The sequence below is a fragment of the Dermacentor silvarum genome, chromosome 11 (assembly GCF_013339745.2).
Source record: "Dermacentor silvarum isolate Dsil-2018 chromosome 11, BIME_Dsil_1.4, whole genome shotgun sequence".
Lineage (NCBI taxonomy): Eukaryota > Metazoa > Arthropoda > Arachnida > Ixodida > Ixodidae > Dermacentor > Dermacentor silvarum.
In genome coordinates this window covers 100,947,029-100,966,856 of record NC_051164.1, presented here as the reverse complement: position 1 = coordinate 100,966,856, position 19,828 = coordinate 100,947,029, and the positions used below count along the sequence as shown (strand labels likewise).

At 47.4% G+C, this 19,828-nt stretch overlaps 2 protein-coding genes across 2 annotated transcripts; both read left to right on the top strand.

Annotated features, from left to right (window-relative positions):
* The first annotated feature begins 652 nt into the window (after positions 1-652).
* LOC119432789 (beta-galactosidase-like) lies at positions 653-11,696 on the top strand. The gene is made up of 6 exons (XM_037699945.2): positions 653-1,072; positions 2,603-2,787; positions 5,210-5,507; positions 8,578-8,868; positions 10,400-10,831; positions 11,268-11,696. Exons 1-6 carry the CDS (start codon positions 716-718, stop codon positions 11,694-11,696), a joined length of 1,992 nt encoding a protein of 663 aa, XP_037555873.1. The 5' UTR covers positions 653-715.
* A 1,717-nt stretch (positions 11,697-13,413) lies between these two features.
* On the top strand, positions 13,414-19,557 carry LOC119432788 (uncharacterized). Its single transcript, XM_037699944.2, has 4 exons — positions 13,414-13,651; positions 15,282-15,590; positions 18,257-18,528; positions 19,380-19,557. The coding sequence occupies exons 1-4, from the start codon at positions 13,625-13,627 to the stop codon at positions 19,555-19,557; spliced, it is 786 nt and encodes a 261-aa protein (XP_037555872.2). The 5' UTR covers positions 13,414-13,624.
* The last annotated feature ends 271 nt before the right edge of the window (positions 19,558-19,828 follow it).

The window sequence follows — 19,828 nt, the reverse complement described above, 5'->3', positions numbered from 1 at the left end:
AAGAGTTGCACGTCACACAAGCAAATTAATACGTGTGTAATCACTATTTCTTTTTTACCGGCGAAAGGACAATGAATGGAATAATGGTCCACACAAATGTTCACAAACAAAAAAGGCTACAATAACGAGGGAACAAACAGTTCGGTAGTCGACGAAAATACTTTGGCTTTGTCCCGCAAGCAGATCGTGAGGATTGCGCTTAACTGAACGCGTATGATGATTGATAAGATATACAACGCGAAGCTGACAACAAACGTGCCCATGGAAGGGGAGGGGGGGGGGGGGGGGCACCTGTACACGGATAAACTTCACTCTAAAATGGAAATGTGAGCCTTGCTTAAATGTGGAAAGAGCGTAAGAGAAAGTGCTGCATAGTAGTTAATCTGAAAGTAACGCAAGCACGTCGTAAGCGATCTCCAAGAACGACTACCTGGTTTAGAATATGTAGCTAGGAATTTCGCTTAGCAACGTACCTCCTCGAAGGCAGCGCTTGGCGCGTGTTTCCTTCAGCCCTTCTCGGAACGTCTCGCACGTGCTCCATTGTGCTGCCAGCCTCACTCCGTCCCACGTCAGCACGGACGCCGGAACTAAGTTACTCATACGTAGAAGTTACTCTCTCACAACATCGATAACTTACATCGTTCCTCGATGCTTTATCATGCCTGCTAATCGCGACGCAATGAGACGATGACAGGGCAACCAGCGCGAGCCCGACATGGAAAGACGACCAGTAGTGGACTACGAAACTAAAGCAAGACGTGCGCGAACTTCACCGTGCGGGATTCTCCCGAAACACGTTCGATTAGGCAGCATCTGCGGTCTGATCAGCGTCTGCATCCAAGTGACAGTCAGCGGCAATGGCCGCACGTTCGTCATCGACCACGTGAACAAGCGATTCCTCAAGGATGGGCAGCCTTTCCGGTACGTTGCCGGCGAGATGCACTACTTCCGGGTCCCGCGGGCTTACTGGAAGGACCGGCTGCACAGAATCAAGATGGCGGGCCTCAACGCCGTCTCGTTTTACATCGAATGGAGCGGCCATGAACCGGAACCGGGTCAGTACAACTTCGAGGTGAGTACGCACAAATTCCACAGGGGCGGTCTTAATGGTTCTCACTACGCGCGGTTAGGACAACGTAAGCCAACGAATCGGTGACTTTCCTGACTATAGCTGTATGCTTATGACATGGAAAATAAACTGTGAAGGCCTTCCGCACCAGCAAGCAACATGTTCTTAATTTCGTCAATTTAGTTCGGGACCACTAAACGATTTATTCATCTTAATACAAAGAATAGATCTTCAATTAAATTCGAAATAAATATATAAATGAAGTCATTAATTAAATTGTGTAAATGCCGGGTCACTACAACTTCGAAGGTCGCCTGAATTCTTAAAGGCGCAGGTTCGAATGCGCACCGCTACGCGCTGTTAACAAAATGAACATACAAAATGGCGACTTTGCTGCTGTTACCGTTTTACTTATGACATGGGAATTAAATTTTTAGAGCCTGTTGTTGCGCCAATTTTGCCAGTTAAGTGCGAGAAAGCTAAATGCTTTGATCAATTCCATCCAACGAACAGACCAGTGGTTAAATGAGTGATTTATTGAATACATTCATTGAATATTTGAATGAAGGGACGAGCAAACGGACGACCGAGCGAAGGAGAAAAACCAACAAACAATTGAAAGCGACAATAAGCCTGGCGGAATGACCACAAGCACATAAGTGCCCCGCAACAACGAAATAAACAGTTGATTTCGCATTTAATACTACACGTCGTATAGCGAAAAATACCCGTGTCACACGGCACATGTAATGTCATTTGCAGTAAATGACATTCACATCGAATGTCATTGCGGTCTTGCGTTCCCAGTCTACATGGGTAAACAAAATGGCATTCGCAATTGATGGCAATGTTTATCGGCAGGCTGCTATGATAAAGAAGCCGTACAAATCGTGCTTCCTGTTTACATATTTTCACTATATTGTTAGCGATACAATGGTAAACATTGGACGGTTATTTGAAAATGTATTACATTTCGTTTTAACTTATCGATTTTGGAATTTTTTGCCAAGCCCCTATCGTCGAGATTACACAAGTCGCGCGTGCATGAGTTCGGGAAACTCATTCAATGGGCGAATGCCATTAGCTGTGAATGTCATTCACTATGCCCGTGTAGAAGCAACAAAATGGCATTGACACGTAATCTCATTCGCTGCGAATGACATTACATGTGTCGTGTGGCAGGAGTATAACATGATGCAAACTTTATGTAACGTTGAACTTTCTAGTACTTCGTGTTTATTAGACTCACTTTATTAGCCGCGTAAACTCTATTGAGGACTCCTATTAGTGCATAAGAAAGAAAAAAGTGTAGAGGTGGTAACAGCGGTTAAAAGCAAGAGCATCAGTAATAAGGACAGCTAAAAAATTAAAAATAAACGCAACTTCTCACTTGTCACATCTAGATAACATCACAACATATTCACGTGAGTACAACGCGATTGCAATAACTCCTGTATTGCGCAAAATAACAGGGCAGATAACGTTTTCTTTTCCTCAATATTTAGTTTCGTGTTAACGACACCCCAACTGCAGGACATATACGACCTGGATGCATTCCTGAAGCAAGTGAAAGAGCAAGAGCTTCTGGCGATAGCGCGACCAGGCCCTTACATCTTGGGAGATCGGGACAACGGCGGCCTGCCGTACTGGCTTCACAGGGAACAACGCAACATGACTTACCGGGTCCTGGACAGCGAATTCCGGCACCACTTGGACAGGTTGGAAATGATTCGCGTACCTGTGTCACTTGGCTATCGAAATGATTAAGAGTCGCTTATTTCTTACATTGCACATGCCTTAAAGCGAAAGATTCTCTTGCCGTAACATTGATGCCTAGAAAACAAGCAACCCGAGAACTATCGAATAGTAAATGTAAACGCGTATTCCGGTGAACTGTCGTTAAAGAGAACGCGGTCAAGCTGAATTCTCACATATGTAACCAAACAACGTGGGAACGTTTGTTTGGTTTTCCATAGAATCAATACAAAAAAAAAAAAGTCCGGTTAAGACCAACCGTCTTGGACGTACTCTTCGGTTAAGACGACCATTCGGAGTGACCACCACCGTTACCGATCCTGGAGGCTAGGGTACCGGAGCCTGCACCGATGACCTGTGAGGCGGCAGATGCCTGCTTGAACTCCCAAGTGAACTTTTTCCAGCAGCACGAAGGCACAGAATGATTTTTAAGGTCATTAGGTGAGATGACGTCGTTTGTGGCTGCTCGCCGATTTGCACAGAAGCGACAAACATCCATCACGGACTGGATGAAACCAAGCAAGAGTACCACTTGAAGACAGTTCGATTAAGTTCAGCTAATTAATATATGCTTTTTAAGCCATTTCCGCCCCGTTGTGAGCCTACTTCACTTACCGTTCGAAGTAAGATGGAGCTCGTCTGTTAAGACGAACTTCTCATAAGACGAACACATTTTCATGGTCCCTTCGAGTTCGTCTTAAAGGGAGTCTACTGCATTTAAATGAATATGTCGGGTGCTCTGTGTAGTCCGTCAGGATTATCATTACTCGGGACTGAGATGGGGACGTGATTCCACCTGCAACCCTATCCGATATCTGTTTTCAGACAAATGGGCCAACATTGACATGCCATTTCAATTATGTCGCCCCGCCTAATTCTCGTTAAATTGCGGGCACCTTCAGACTGCCAAACCATGCAGACGCTTCCTGGTACCCATGCAGGTAAACATGGAAAGGGTCTACATGACATGAAATGAGTATTCTACTCTAATTGGCTTCATCTGCATTTTCGGCTGCTTCGTTACCTCTAGAGACCTTGGCTCTTGGTGACTCAAATGAATACATTGCTTTATTAAGGCGAAAGCCTGAGATGGCTCATGGGTCGAAAATTTGACCGCCCAGAAAATTGAATGGCACAAAACTGGGGGTCGAACCACGACCTTTGGTGTTAATTAAGGCGCAGTTAATTAAGATAGAGTTAATTAAGGCACTCGAACCCACGACCTTTGGTGGGTGAAAACAATAGGAATTCACAACGCATTCGAGTGAGAATGTCAAGTAATTTAATGAATGTCTCGTGAACGCGCAGACCTTTGCCTTCATCCTCTTTAGCGTATGCTAAAGTGACTGTCAACTTTTTGGTATATTTTGGGGATGTATGAGACAACCCTGCACGCCTCCGTCCGGAGGCACTGTTAGCAGTTGCTCAATCACTATCTTGCTAACTTCTTGTCTATAGGCTGTGTAATTGCGTTCTAGAGGCTTCTTCAATGAACAACTCATTGTCACAAACTTCTTCGCATAAAGAAACACTTTCTTGCCTGTTGGACCGTGCTCTCGAAATGTACTCTTCTTCGATGGATAATACAACATTTCAATGCAATATTTTTGCAAACGTATTTGTGACCACTGCCACTGTTCCTATGGCACTCAGCGATCGTAGCTTCTGCGGTAACCTAGTTTGGTTCGGAAATCAAGGGGAAACATGTATTTTATTGCGATAGCAATTACATGGACACACCAGACGCATTTCTGCCGTCGTCGGCGGCGTCGGCGTTATGTTCCGTATAAAGTCTATAAAGTCTTCGCCGCGCGCCGTATGCTGTATGTGCGAATGAAAGCGTGCGAGGGTGAGCCTACGATGGCGGCTAAATCTCGCGCGCAAAAAGGGAGGAAAGCGGGGAGGAAGCGCGCCGTATTCCGTCGCGCGCAACGCACCGGAGGGAGGGAGGGGGAGGGGGGCGCTTTCAACACGGCGGCTACTTACTACGTATGGCGCGGCCGCGAGGGCCCTATATCTTGGAAGCGATCTGCGATGGGGACAGAGTACGCCGATTGCTGATAGCTTCGTGTGCGCTGTGTTTTCGCCGCTTAGTTCGCGTTGAAGCGAGAGGCAGCACGAAGGTCCACTCGCTCGCTGCTGCCGCCACGCTGCCTCACCCCAGCGTATTGACAGCAAGTTTCCGCTGTCATCGAGTGAGATGTGTTCATGTTTGCTTGTGCGCGCGTGACACCATGCCAGTTTGTAAGCGAATGCTTGCAAGTTGATACGTCCAATAAAACTAATATCCTTACTTCGTATAGCAGTCTACTAATTTGCTATCGCAATCGATGCTTCGCCTTTAGGTCGAAACTGCGACTTTGTTTCTTTCGTTTTCGACGACAGGTGGATTAACAAGCTCTGCACCGTCTTGAGCCCGCACACGTACAACAAAGACGGATCTGTCATCGCCGTCCAAGTTGAGCACCTGTACGGCGTGAACGGTGCGTGCGATCACCTGTACATGGAGCACCTGCTCACCATGCTGCAGGTGCGGCTCGGCAGGGAAATGGTATTTTTCCGAGGCAACCCCGCAAACAAGTCCTACTACGACTGCGACAAGGTGCGTGACATCCTCGTCACCGCGTACATGACGCCGACGGAGATTCCAGCCAGTGTGGCCGCCATTGTAGCTTCTGCACAGGTGAGCAGCACACCCGCCCTGGTGGCGTAGTGGCTTTGGTGTTGCGCTGCTAGGCCAGAGGGCGTGGGATCGAATCCCGGCCGCGGCGGCCGCATTTCGATGGCGGCGAAATGCAAAAAACGTTGCAGTGGCTTAGCTCGGCTATGCCAGGATATACGTAGCGTTAGCAAAGGTTCAGCTGATTATTCTTAGCTTTCCTGGTTGTCTCCTACGCTCAACCGCTAATTGCCAGGCAACTACTTCGGGATCCGATGAGTCAAGCTTCTCTGTTCTTCTGCGCTGTTGAGCAGCATTTGCGCTCTCCTTCTCCATGGCTATACCACACTGGCAAACGCCAGTCAGAAGCGCAGCGGCTCCAGCGCAGTGTCAGACGGCGACTGCGCAGCGAGCGCGCGCCGGCGCCAGTGCGTCTACTACGGCTACGACGTCACTCCTCTGGAATGCGCAGACCGGCGGCGGTGAGTCGCGCGCGGCGGCGGCGGAGTGCGCGAGAGGTGCCCGCTCCGGTGCGCAAGCCGTGTGACATCACTGATCCTTGCGCATGCGCAGCACGGCTCTTGATGTGCCGCGCGAAACGGGCTTGGCTAGGCCAGTGTAGCTAACGCTACAAAACACTTGTGTGCCACGGATTTGGGGCGTGTCAAAGAAGCCAAGGTGGTCAAAATTAATCCATAATCCCCCACTACGGCGTACTTCGTAATCATGTCATGGTTTCGGCACGTAAAATGCTATTAAAAAAGAGAGAAAAAAGCTGAGCAGCAGACATACTTTGAGTATACCGTACCCCGGCCTCCCCCCCCCCCCTCTCCCCCGGTATACCGCACCTATAGGTATGGTATACCGGAGTGCCCCTTACGTAGCTCGTCCCACAGGTTCGCCGGTTAGAAGAGGAGGAAGAAAAGAAGGCAGGTTAGAAATACTTCCTTAACTACCCCACCTATATAGCGCACTCCGCAGACGGATTTTGGATGCAAGAAGCCTCTCTCTATATAGCAGTTTGTCTACTCCTTATGCTGCCACATTTCGTTTTCACGGCTAAGCTGTCTTCACCTATTTCCTCGGGTTTTGAGTGTGTCGTACTTGTGTTCCTTGCCAAGTTGGAGGAAGCGGTGTATATCTTATATTTATTTAGCTCTGAACGTCGACTAAGTAGCGCCGGTAATCGCACCTCTGTCCTGCGTAATAAAACGATCACGACATAGCACTTGTAGATATATAATGCCGGCTCACGCGTACCTCTAAAGCACACACACTTCCCAATAGAATAAATAGCACATGACTTGGAACTTCTTTGAGTTTCTCAAATTTCCAATATTTGGCCTTCCCTATTCTTCCACCATTGGGCTCGTACCACTGGGTTTGCGCCCAATTCTTTGTCGATCCCCCGGAATAGGTTATCAGCGCTATTATAAATATTACAGAATCACCAACACATCACAAATAATTTAAAAAAAAGGTAGGTGGAGCGCTGCACTCGTGTCTCACTGCAACCACTTTAATTATTTAGAACGACGCAAAATGCGTTTTCTGATGTTCCTTAAACACAAACCGGTTTTAAAAATTGAAATTACCGCGGCGAACGGAAGGCGTGACGTCCACGCGCTCGACACTTGCAGTCACTAATCTTATTACAGTGCGAGATACTACACTGCAAGGCCAAATGCTTCTATAGAGCGTCAAAATATACGTACAGCATCGACTGCCTTACAACCACAGAACAAATTCACGCCGCCTTCGCTGTGCTACTCTCATGGAGCCATGCTACCTAGCAGACCTGAAAAATGTTCTTTGAAACGGCATCAGATGTTACTATGACTCAGCGACTGCCCGCAACCAAACTATGATGAGATGGCTAAGATGACTGGAAACTACGCCGCAGCGCTAGCGCCCTTTCTTTTTCATAGCGTATGCCTTTTATTCAAAATTGAAAAAGAAAACAGTTTGTGGTGGGAAATTTCGTTACTGTCACGGTGAAAGTCATCACGAAACTAGAGAAGCGAGAAGAGACAGGTCAAGATGTAGTGTGTGCACTAACAGTGTTTTTGCAGCAAACAGACACAATAGCCTTCGAAATACCTTGCACCGTCCCCAGTCAACAGATACCAGCAGGTGTGCTTCACAACATGTCACGCTTCGTCTCACCGACCCCGTGCAGTCCAACAAAAAACTAGCAGCGTTTTCAGCCACTCAGGAGACCGAGAAGACATGCGCACGGTAACGTCCGACCGCGTGTTGACTCACTTTCGTGTCGTCTGCTAGGGCGTGCAGACGACATAAACGTGTAGTTTCGGATTCCGGCGGGAACAGTGTAGTTTGAATGGCAGCTTCAGTCGTGAATGTCTTTAGTGAATACGCTGGCATTTCTCTGGCTACTGCCCGGGCAAAATTTCGTCTTCTCGCACCGATAAACGAAGGTGTGCGAGGAAGAAAGCGGAGAGCGCAAAAAAGGTGTCAAAGATTTGGAACAGTCGCTGACGTCATTTCAAAGCCAAGAGATGCGGGGGAAAAGGCGGAGATAAACCAGAAGGAAGGGATGAAAGGAGACGTGTAGTGAGTTTGGCTGCAAAAAAACGACACATTGTCCCGCTCTGCTCAATTGGCTGTGAAGCGTAACCTGGGCAGCGTTCCACCAATAGTTGCTAGCTTGAGCGAAGAGGCGGGAAAGGAGGGGGAGACGCGGGAAAAGGAGAGGGGGAGACACGCGGTACGCTTGGCATGCATAAACGACGAAGCTCAAAGAGGGCAGCATCACACTCTGCTCAGTCGGTACCGCAGCTAAAAAGTTACTAATCCAGAATACCGCCGGTTCTCAACCATATTTTATTTTTCCTGCCTCGCGTATTGATCACTTTCACCGGCATGTTTAGGTCTACAGCAAGACGAATGCTTGTCTCAGCGATCCCCCACTGCCACTGCCACAAGTCAGCCGAACCTATGCTTGCAAATGACCTCTCTAGTCTAAATCCAATCCTCTGCCGTCATGCTCGTGTATAGCCTGTTATCTGTCTGAGAGCGGTCTGGAGGGAATACTGCAAACGCCTCGCCATCCTATTTTTTCCCCACGTCGCAGGTCGATCCGGGACCGCTCGTGATCAGCGAGTACTACACGGGCACCGTCGACTGTTGGGGCTGGCCACACAAGGCCATACCGCCACAGACGGTGCTGCAGACCTTCAAGACCCTGATGCAGATGAACGCCTCCGTGTCGCTGTACATGTTCCACGGCGGCACGAATTTCGGCTTCACGGCCGGTAGCCGTGAGAAGCGCCCCGTGGTCACCAGCTACGACTACGAAGCTCCGCTCAGCGAAGCTGGCGACCCGAATGCTCTTTACTACGACATCCGACGCACCATCAGCACCGTACGTATATATGCATTACGTACTCTGGTGGGGCTAGTTGGTTCGGATCCACAACTTTGGTCAGCGTCGCGAACAGTAACGCGTACAATAAGCGAAGAAGAGCACGGTTACGAGCGCACGTCTTCATGCTTACATTCTATTGTTCGTGTCCCTGCGGGCAACACCAAGTAGTTAAGGGTAAGTAACCCGCTTACATTAGAGATTTTAAGTCTATATATATGTGTGTACGTATCAGTGTTTAGCAGCTTAAGGAACACACAGGTGATCATCAGCGCAGATAGAAACCTGATGTTACGTTGTGTCCAAGCATGAAAGCGTAAGAAGCGTGTTCATGTTGCGTGTGCGTTTTCGAAGAAAAAATTAATACGTTTGCGGTGATCACGACCCCCTGTCGACGCTATTACAGAAGCTGTTGAGTATAACATAGTCGGTCACTGCAAATACTACTTATGCATTCTCTGGTTGAACCGTCGCCGAAAGATGTCACTGGCAGTGCTCGTGCTGGTGCCAATGTTTGCAATATGCGGTAAATTTTGATACGCACGCGGCCGAGTTCAAGCTGTTTGATGGCTTTGGAGTATTTCACAGTAACTTATCTACCCTGAAAGAGAGATAAGTTGGGGAAATAGTGGCCTACGAAGTGGCGTCACGTCGCGGTGGTCAGTCATAGCAACCTTTGGGAATGCGAATATATATTATTTAGTAGTTCAAAAGGACGACGACTAAGCGATAACGAAAGTCAGCATCTGTAACAACATCTGCTGCGGGCGGGGTCAATGGTTTCCATATGTCTGTCTGTCCAACCACTTGTGAGAGCCCCGGGAACACGAAATTTGCCTAAGACGAAGTAGCGGGACACCGTTAAAGCGGACGTTGAAGCCGTTGAAGCACAAAATTTCTGAATGCTGCCTCAAAGAAAATGCGGCGTTGCTGCCTATGCGGGTTTCTCAAGCGTCGTCCCAACCAGCATAGTCGTTTAACCGCGCAAGTGATATCAAACATATGAGCTCTGACAAAATGTTGCACGTGTATTACGTAATTGTAAAGTAAATAAGAGCATATAAGAAATATACGGGAGAAATCGTAGCAAATAAGAGTCGGGACGCTTTAAAGCATAGTCCACAAGTTGAAACGAGCAGATTCGACACAGAGGTGCAATTTAAACCGCATTGTTCACAAAAGGAAACAGAAGAGAAAGGAGGTCAGGACGTTTGTCAAAATGTTAGGCCTGCCTTCGCTGGGAGGGAAACGAAAACAAAGGCGAGAGAGAGAGAGAGAGACAAAGGAGAGGAGGACAAATTACGGTCGTTGCTTTGTGGGCAATGATCGCAAAGGTAAAAAATATATATATTCATCACTCAATGGAATGGCTTACAGTACTGCATGCGATGTCCGCGACTGCTCAAGAAAGTCAAGCTTACATAAAGTTGAGTGAGCACATTGCACGGCATGACACCTACAGATGAACGCTGCAACTGAAAACGATTCCACACAATACTTGTCTTACGCTTCTACACTGTTTTTCCCGCAGTATTCGCAAGTGCCAAAGGAGGATCCGCCGGGTCCTTCGCAAAAGATGCAAATTGGCCCCGTAGCCCTGGAGAAGTACGTATCACTCGACGAGGTGATGGCTCACTTTCGCGGGAAGAACTGGCTGAAGAGGAAGGAGTCCGCGGAACCACCGAGCTTCGATAATTTGGGACAGGCGTACGGCTTCGTGTTATACACGACGACTGTGCCTTTCGCGACAGCGGCCAAGGCTTGGCTGCAGCTCGAAGGATTCTCGGACCGGGCGTACGTGTACGGAAAGGCAGGAGAGGTGCTGGTCTTCTACAGCTTCACGGTGAGCGGACAGATTGTTAAGATCGCCAACTACGTGCCGGCGGGACTAAACCAGACCCTTTCCATCCTCGTCGAGAACATGGGCAGAGAGGCGCAGACCAAAACCTCCATTCACCCAAAGGTAAACATCAAGACAGAAACACGTCAACGCTTACTCTTTAAAACCCAGACAGAAGTGAATCAGCTGGTGTTGTAGTACGAAGAAGATGCGACGAAGAAACGGCACTATTTAATGGCTTACATCAAGGCTGTTATTCTTCTGAACGCCATGCTAAACAACACGAAAACGCCACAATTACATTGCGAACAGTTCGTCCAATTAAACTAGATTATTCGTTTTGTTTTTCAAGTTAAACGTCAGAAAAACGCGTGATTCTTTAATGGCTGGTAGTCAGGCTGATAAACGTAAACCATTTGATTTTGGTTTCATGCACGCTTAGAACTTTCCTTTGCGAGGTTTGAGCAAATAGTCCCCACATAGCATCACCTGATATGAGCTATGCACCACCCCATAGTGAATTACCTTATCTTGCATCTACCTCTTTTCATGTATCCAGGGGTTCACATCGGCGAAGCTCAACTACGTGCTACTGAAGAATTGGACCGCTGAGGCAGTTCCTTTGACGACAGCTGAAGACATCAACAGAGTTCAACAGTTAGTTCAAAAGAAAGACAAAGGCGGAGTTCCTGGGTTCTTCCACGGAGTATTCAAGCTGCCTGAAGGTCAGCAGCCGTTGGACACATTCTTGGACCCTACAAACTGGACCAAGGGCGTGGCCTTCGTCAACGGCATCAACCTGGGACGATACTGGCCCGTGACAGGTCCGCAAATCACGCTCTACGTTCCGGGGCCGTTCCTTAAACCACACCCTGAGGAGAACAGCGTGATGCTCTTCGAGACACAAGGAGCTCCCCCACGTGATCAAACTGTGCGCTTCGTCGACAAGCCACGTGTTAACGTGTCTATACTGTATCCGAAGCCCTGAACTTGTAGGGCTCAGTAAACATTTACACTCAACCAGACTACACAGTTTGGTTACGGTCTCAGAATCCTCCCGGCATTTGTTTTGCGTATAAACATGCTTTATCTGTTAAGAAAATGAAAACCAACCTTATTAGACTTTGTACGCAACCTTGCAGCCGGTGACGTCAGCGCGTCTTGTCCTGTCTTGTCCGCGTCATTGTAATACCTTCAATCGCTTATTTCGTCATGTACTAACAAGCAAGCCAAAACGGCTCTTCTCAGTTCTCTTCTCAGACGCAAGCATGAACTTATTGAATGAGAGCTTCAGTGAAACGAACTCCTTCCGCGGCTCGCATTCACAAAGTCTCATCCATCGCACGCATTTAAAACTGATAAAAACGAAGTTTGGAACCAATATTACAACTCAATATATCGGGGAATAACTAGTTAATTATCATTGATTGATTCGCGGGATTTCAGGTCCCAAAGCAACTCTGAGTCTATGAGAGCCGCCGTATAGCCTCCGAATTAATTTCGAACACCTGGGGTTCTTCAATGTGCACCTAGATCTACGTACACTAGCGTTTCAGCAGTTGGAACCCACCTACATACGGCCGTCACGGTCGGGATTCGAACCCCCGACCATGCGCTCGCAGCAGAACGCCGTAACGACTGAGCGACCGCGCAGGGTAACTGTAATTGAGCAACGTTTAACACTCCTCAGTAATCAGTCATTGAACATGGCACGCTCTTTACGATACTAGGTCAGGAAAGTAAGCTGAGTGGTGCGATTTCCAATTAATATAACTACAGCCAAAGGAGCTTCAATGAAGTTAACATAATTTTGTTATCTGTTTCACCGCAAGAAGCCTGAACACCTCGAACTCCGAGCGTAGTTACACAGTATACGATACTTTGATGTGGAGTAGTCTGGAGAAACGTAGAAAACAGTCAAATAAAATGAGCGGGCGATGAAACAAAAGAGCGTTCGTACCCACGAGCATCTCAATTTCTGAGCCCTGTCACGCTTCCGGCGTTTTCAGCTATCCTCGACACATGTGGGTCAGGCGCCACGCGTCTGGTATTCCGGCCTAATTTGACTACACTCATCGAAGACATGCGTATAACTGGATAGACAAGCGCCCGCTTAATAACGGAACAGCGCCGAAGTCTCTGGAGCCTAACAAACAATTGTTCAGGCCCGCATATCTCGAAGCTAGAACCGAAAAAAAAAAAAATAATGACTACACGTACTTCGACAGCAGGATTGTGTCCGCAAACCAGGTTTTCAGGGCGCGGGCTTGGCTGGCAGCCCGGCTTGGCTCGTAACAATGGCCCCGAGGTGGTTAGTCTTGGATTAGTCCTCAAAAGGCGGCAGATCTCGTTAGCTCCTGCCGTAATGAACAGGCCTTCAGAATAGCTAGAGGGTTGCCAACAGCACTGATTTTCCGAAAAGAAAGAAAGGCTGACAGGCTGACTGCTTTAGTGGGCGGTGATAAGCAAATGTGAAATCATTTTTAACACTTTTGCCACAATCTTAGTGAACTCAACAGAAGTGGGAGTAGTCGAACGTTCTTCTCCGGTCCCCCTGTGTTCTTTCTTAGCCAGGACTTGACGCGGCTGCAAAGGTACACAAAGAAACGTGACTGACGTGGGTTAGGATACAACCCATGGAGAACCAACACCGGTGCAAGCAGCACAGAGCTTTCACTGCCACATCAGCTCGGTCGTGGCTTGAAATGGCATCGGCCAGTGCGGGCAGCCATGTCATGCTCGCTCCATAACGGTGAGGCTTCCCATCATCAATAGTGTTCAGGGACACCGCGTGCAGCTTCACTACAGCGAACCGAACCAGGAGTGCGCGTGCGCGAGACCGTTTACAATAGTGCAATCGGCAAAGTTTGTTTTTTTGTCGACTCTCGGGGAAACAGTAGAATCGCTCGCCGAGAAATGACAGTGGCCCCGCCGTTGTCCAAGGTAAGATGGCTTTTTAGCCCGGTCTCCGTTTCTTCCTAACATACTTTATAGGGTGGGCAAATCGTAATCTGGTGACGTCATACCCTAGAGTGCGCAGACTTTAATTGGCTGACCTGTTCGAAAGTGTGGCCGTCTCTCTTACCGCCTGCCACGCTTTCATGGGTGTACACAAATCTGTAAATGTTCCCTGCAATAATTCGTTTTTCTATCTTTTTTTTTGCCCCCTAAACAGAATATTAGATCTCCGAATTTTACACCGATAAGGTTTACGCCAGAAGCTTTAGTTTGGGAGTTCTCCAAGTACATTTATATAGACTCTTTTATCCGCGCTGTGGTAGCAGTGAATCCATGACACCAGAAAACTTCCGGTAATGCATTTTTGACAGTCAAGTTAGTCAAGGAAAACTAAGTGTTTTGTCTCATAATATACTATAGGCAGGTGTTCTTGATGCATTGAAATAAAAAGAAAGTGCCCCATGCGTCGAGCTCGTGTATGTAGCTCTCTAGTTGTGCTTAGCAGTAAAGCGTATCAAAAATGCCTAGTCTGCAGCAAAACTGGCGCCAGCAGGAGAGTTCTCTGGAGATAGGCTATTGTAAGTTTTGTTGTTGCAGAGTCACTTGACTGGAAATCTTTGGGGATGTCTGTTCGAAACATTCTTCCATTTGGCTCGTTCTGTCGTCTTTGCGTTAAGCATACAGAACTGCACTAGCTCCTTTATTTACAAGATGCGAAATTACAAATAACTGGAAGCAATATCTTTGATTTTCTTTGAAGCTGCCCGGAACCTATTACGGATGGAAGGCCATGGGACATGCAGCAGGCCCGCATTCGAACTATAGCACTTACACGCCACGCCGCGGTAGCTCAGTTATGGCGTTGCGGTTTTGAGTTCGAGGACGTGGGTTCAATCACCGCCGCACCGGCCGCATTCCGATAGGGGGCCGAAATGCGAACACGCCCGTGTAACGTAGATTTAGGCGCAAGGAAAAGAACTCCGGGTAGTGAAAATTATTCCGCAGCCCTCCACTAAGCGCGTGTCTGATTAACCATATCGGTATTTTGGAACATAAAACGCCAGAACTTATTAAATATCGAAATATTTCGTTTCAGTGTGCCTCCCTTTATTATTTTATATATGCCAAGCTTTTACAACGTCGAAGCACACATAACAGAGCATGCGTGAGTACAAAGTTCGTTTATGGATGTTGCTGTGCACAAAATTTTAACTTGTAAACGTGAGAACTCCACGCGTCAACTTTCCGCGGGAAGTTATTTTTATAGCACAATTTGTCCGCCATAAGAATTATAGGACCAACTATATCTGAACAGATCGCCGTGTGGTAACAGCCATCTGGTGATATACCGTGTGTCCCAGCTAACGTTAGCCAAGCTGTTCAAATAACAAAAAAAAAAGGAATATTTAAAAACACGGTTCAAGATACATTATAAGACCTACGGTGTTCCGTTGTCAGCGTTCTGACAGCCGAACACCGATGTCTTCAAATCGTATCTTGCACCGTGTTGCCTTCATAATTTTTTTTAATTGAATAGCTGGGCTGACGTTAGCTGGGCCACCCTATATATAGCAATAACGAGTCGAAGTAAAACGACGCGTCTAATTCGTATCAGGCGCAAACAACGATGTCCATGCGAACCAGACTGCTGGCGCTGCTGGTTGTGACCCTGATCGGATGCCAGAATGCAGCCGACGCATCGCGTTCCAAGGACGCGAACTCCGACCCGTCGGAAGAGTCCAGCTCCGAGGACGGACACGACGGGCGAGTTGCTGTCGACAAGAGGATCAGAAATGGCGGGGTCAAGAACCTGAACGCGCTCGACTACGGCAGGAGCGGCAACCAGGAGTTGCACATCGAGAAGAACGACTTCATCGACGTCTCGTGGCAGAAGCGCCACCCGGAGCTCTTCCGCGTCAAAAGGGTGAGTCCACGAGAAAAAAAAAATCCAAGCCAATCCACCTTCGGAAATAATAAAAGACAGGCGTCGATCCCAAATGCTACTATTTAGTCCGAAACAAGGGCTCACTAGTCAAGGGTAGTCAAACAAATTTGGGCCAACGGGCAAGCCGCACCCTCAGAACGAGCTTTCGATATCGGACGCAGCAGGCTCGAAATAGCCCGAAAGATGCAGTACATTCTGTTCTCTACAAGGCTTCTTGGTGCTAGAAGTGTACCGTATTTCATTTTCATTTACGCTTTCCGTGACTGAACCAGCCGCGATCACTGACTAGAACGCTACCTTAAGCTAAGCAAAGACGGTAATGAAACAAGCGAACGGATGGGTTGCCCTTATCCTTTTACGACTGGAACCGGCGGATCAAGATGAGTACTCCAGTCTATAGAAATTCATCCCTGACCACGACGAACTTTTACTTCAAATGCGAGGCTTTCAGTCTGAGAAACCAGTATGGGTCCCTCTTACAGCTACTTGTGCTACAATTCAGGTAGATGACAATTTCCCCCTTTTATCTATTCTATAAACTAGCTGCAAAAATTTACCGCCGCCATGAACTCGTAAACGCAAACTTATAATACCAATCTGTGCCACTTTCATTTAAAAGGTCAGATTGCCAACGAGCGTCTTTCTGAAACGAGCCCTTTCGCTGTAATGAGACAGCTGATCGAAGAATTCACGAAAAAAGAGGATGAGCAAAAAAAAAAAAAAAAAAAGGAGCCCAAGATTAGCTGGCAGCCAAGTTAAACCCTTCATACAGTTTGACTTCCCTTTACACAGAGTAGGCCGTTATTCTCACAAAGTCTACCGAATCATTTTTTTGCTAAATGCTAAGTTTGATACATCATACTGGTGATTGAAGCACGGGAAACATAAGGCAGAGTCCATAGTAGCATTTCTGACACGCTAAACTGAAGTTTCAGTTGCCCGTTGCTTATCAAATAAATTATTAAGTGATTATTATGCTAATTAGCAAACAACATTATAATTTTTCTTTACGTGGAATGGTGTTTGATCGTAGTGGTGTTCTGATCCCTGGAGCGAGTGTTCCACCTTCCCTCTATTAGTTCTGAATAGTTCAGCAGATCAATTACTAAAGTAATACTAAACTAATTAGGTTATAACTCAATTACCATTCCATTGTGTTTGTACAAATGCACTCTGCACGGCCAGAAATAAACGTGAATATAATGCTCCTCGATGTGGAACTGTGTTTGGGCACTACAGGGTTAAGGCATTGAATAATAAAAAAAAAGTTTGTCACGGCAATAATAATGTCATTGCAAAACTTGGCTTATGCATTTGGCATAAGTAACGTGAATTATACAACTGGCGTGCAGCCGTGTGCACCCCTACCGGTTGCCTTTCGCATCTAATTTCTCTCGCTCTCTCTCTTTCTCCGCGGCTGCCATCTGCGCTGTAAGTGGACTCAAACGTGTTCTATGTTTTCAGGTCATATACGTTATTTTTTCTTCTTTTTTTAGATGTAGCATGATAACATGACGCTGTACGCAGACGATATCTATATTTGGAGTTAGTCGCGTTCTCGTCAAGCTACTGAACAACGGCTTCATAGGGCACTCAAGAATTTGTCAACGTATCCAGCAGCTAGAGGAGTGCATCTATCACCCGACAGGACTGTTGCCATGGCATTGACCCGCAAGCTGATGGATTGCTATCCGCTGATACTTGGCCGTCGAGCCTTTCCTTCTACCTGCATTCATTTATTTCTTTGCATTATGACCGATGAGAACACTTCATGATTTCCTGAGGTTAAAATATTATGCGAACGGTTTCTCGACGTATCTCAGCTGACCTTGCTGGGCAGCCGATGCGGCAGCGACTATGTTCTTTCCTCCCCGGTCATTTCTTTACGTGTTCTCACCCCAAGAAGTTGCTACTCTTGTGGCTAGGTAAACTGCAACGTATCCTCCTAAGACCTTTTGTACAATAGATTGCACATTGCCTGCAACATTTTCTTTTGAAAAATTCACTCGAAAGTGATTATGCAAAATAATCATTCTGGGTATGAAGTACGGTGCATGTGTAACTGTACAAAGAAGTGGTTTACTCATATTTTTGTCATCCACGTTCGAGAAATTTGACGCTCAATTGATCTAGACCTCTGTGTCGTCCCAGACGGCCGAAAGCAAATTTGAGGTGTGTTTCGAAGTCACTGAGATTGTGTGAAAATACCGGACGCGGCAGAAACATGGAAATGTACTAGACGCAGCTCCATCTTCATCTCTGCGTTTAGGCAATGAAATGCAGTTTTTACCGTAGCAAACATGATGAGATTGTTTTTCGCATACATGTGGACACAGCTTCTGGCATCTAACCGTGGTATTCAAATTTTAAAAATTGTTTTTCAAGCACATAACACAACAGCAGACAATAAAAACCGCCTTGAAGAGCGATTATATCCCATAGTTGTGTTCGGGTCTCAGGAGGATATACTACAAGGGCGAACAGACTACTTCACAAGTTAACAGGAAATAAGCCAGCTTACTGCCTTCCCGGCCCTTCCATTGACTTTCGTCTCTGCCACAGTTGATACCACAGAATCAGCCTAAAAACGAAAAAAACAAGCGTCAACAACAACAACATCGCCCTTCCCTCCCCTACGCACGCAGAAAACGGCGACCATCGCCCTCGACGTGAAGGACAACACGTACCGGGTGTGGACGCAAGACTACCCGGCCGCGGCTCTGGCCGTCCTGCCTTACGGAGTGGGCGCCGTGCACCCTGCCGCCTACCACACCGCGGTGTACCCCGCTGAATCGGGCTACTCGAGTTACCCCGTAGTCGTGAGCGGAGGCGCTCCTGTGCCTCTACCGGCACTGGCGCGCGCAGACTACGTCGGCCCGTTACCGTACTACCGCGGATTGTACTCGCCTTCCTACAGGTATGCAGTAGTCAACGAATACGACGGCCGGTACGGCAGTTGTCAAGTTTACGCATACGCGGCTATGTCTAAATCTTGGCTGCATAGTGCAAGTGCCTCGAGCGGCCAGTCACCCGCCAATTTCGCGTGTGTTCGCGTGATTCATTCACGCTCGGAAAAACACTTTTATGTAGCACGTATTGAGCAACTGAAAGATGTATCGGGAGTTTCTCATGTTGCTCTGCCATTTTATCACTGACGCTTTTCGTCTAACTATATTATTTGAGAAGTTGCTTAATTAAGTCTATAATTATGTAATTAGGCGGAACGCAAGCAATATAGTATCTCCAAGCGACGGCATACAACACTACCTTGGTTCTATCCAGCTATAACTGGTAGTTGCATATTTTTTTAAGTTTGGGGCATGAAAGTTGGGACACCTTGGACACACACACAGACACACACACACACACACACACACACACACACACACACACACACACACACACACACACACACACACACACACACACACACAGAGAGAGAGAGAGAGAGAGAGAATTATTGTGGCGCTCTTCTATGCTCTCCCATACCTTCTCTACCCCGTGATCGGCTTCCCACACTTCACACAGATACGATTTGTTTCCGCTTTGACACTCCCCTAATAAAAAAACACTGGCATAGCGAGGGAAATTTCTCGGGACGTGGGAATTCTGTTCCCAAACTATGCCCCATTCTCCCCCGAATGCTCACTTTTCTGGTAAGAGTCAAAAGTGAATGCAACCCTGAGCTGGTGTTATGCCTCCTTCTCCTGACTAACGATATTTTCTAAACAAACATTTTCACACCACTTATGAATCGCTTCATCGCAGCGTACCCTACGCTGCGCTACCCTGGGCGTCACCTTACGTCGGCGCCGGCAGCTTCGTGCCAGACGCAGCAGCCAGCTACCTTTCCGGAGCCCCGTTATTCGCAGCAGGCTACCCTGACTACCCAGGCATCTACTCATCGCTACCCGAAATTGGTTGGTCTGGAGACTACCTGCAATAAACTTAGGCCTGGTACCAAGCGGCGTCTGTTCGGGTGAACCCGTCGATTGAGTTACGCTTCGAGAGCGAGTCCGTATTGCTGTAAGAAGCCCTGCGTCAAAGAGGTATCGCCATTAGACAGAGATTTTATTTACAGCTAAACCAGTGTGCTCGAGTCTGTTGTGTATGATGAACATAAATGATAGGTCATGACATGAATATCATGACATGTGTGTCATGTAGGTCATGAAACAGCCGCGTACGCCTTGGTGCTCTCTTATGGTCGTTTCGTT